Raw genomic sequence first — 997 nt, 5'->3', positions numbered from 1 at the left:
CAGGATATTTATAAAGGGTATATGGCCCAGAAGTATGCCATGGCATTCTCTTCACTGAGCTTCAAGGCCAGAAAAATGCCTCCTTCCCAACTGACCCACAGCTACAATGAACAGCCAGGTGTAAAGGTGAAACATTTTTATTCAGTTTCATGACAGAGGTTAAATAGACTTTTATGACATCCATACAAAATATAACAATGGTTGTGGGCATAAATAAGAATTGTTCTAACTATTCTGATTTTATAATGCACAGCTCTTTTAGTTGATTACAAATATGAAGTATATCACCTCAAGATGCAGAGATTTTTGAATTCTATTTAGCAATTTCAAAAATCTGAATTCTAGAACCAAAGACACATAAAAAGATAATTTTTAAATGGAACCAGCCACCTGGAAAAATATTTTGAAAAACATGATTTAAACTTTAGAAAATAAAACTTTTAATACTTCTTAAGAGATAACATGATGCAAATGTTGCTTGTTGACCTGACTTTCCAGGACTAAGACCCACTGGGAATCAATGGGGCTCGGTGATGTAGCGAAATCTGCTACTGGGGTGTGGTCTCAGACACAAAATCACACTGGATGTTGGTCCACAGAGGCAGGATTCTCTCATTGCTGGATGACTCTTGAAATGAAGCCTTTGCTTTTGTTACGCATTTGGCTTTACAATCTTCATTGACAAATAGTTCTGGCAAGGAAACAAAAACAGTGGTAAAAAAAAATATGTATGTATATATGGTTTTCAGTTAGGGTTTCTCAATCTTGGCACTACTGACATTTCAAACCAGATGATTCTTGTTAGGGAGTGTCCGGTGCCTTGTAGGATGTTCAGCAGCTGTCACTGGCCTCTACCCACCGAATGCCAGTAGCACCCCCCAAGTTGTTGCAACCAAAATGTCTCCAGACATTGCCAAATGTCCTCTTGGGGGTGGGGAGCAAAATCTCCCCTAATTGGGAACTACTGGTTTAAACCGATAGAATTTTTTTTTCGAGA

General features: G+C 38.3%; 1 protein-coding gene across 1 annotated transcript in view; it reads right to left on the bottom strand.

The window, feature by feature from the left end:
- Positions 1–121: 121 nt before the first annotated feature.
- Positions 122–997, bottom strand: part of MYOF (myoferlin) — a 177,463-nt gene continuing 176,587 nt past the window's right edge. Inside the window, exon 55 of the mRNA XM_011934357.1 lies at positions 122–691. Coding sequence (XP_011789747.1) covers positions 653–691 — 39 coding nt within the window. The 3' untranslated portion in view covers positions 122–652. The remainder of the gene's footprint in view (positions 692–997) is intronic.

Source organism: Colobus angolensis, unplaced genomic scaffold (genome assembly GCF_000951035.1).
Source record: "Colobus angolensis palliatus isolate OR3802 unplaced genomic scaffold, Cang.pa_1.0 Scaffold134, whole genome shotgun sequence".
NCBI lineage: Eukaryota > Metazoa > Chordata > Mammalia > Primates > Cercopithecidae > Colobus > Colobus angolensis.
This window is presented reverse-complemented; position numbering and strand designations above follow the sequence as displayed.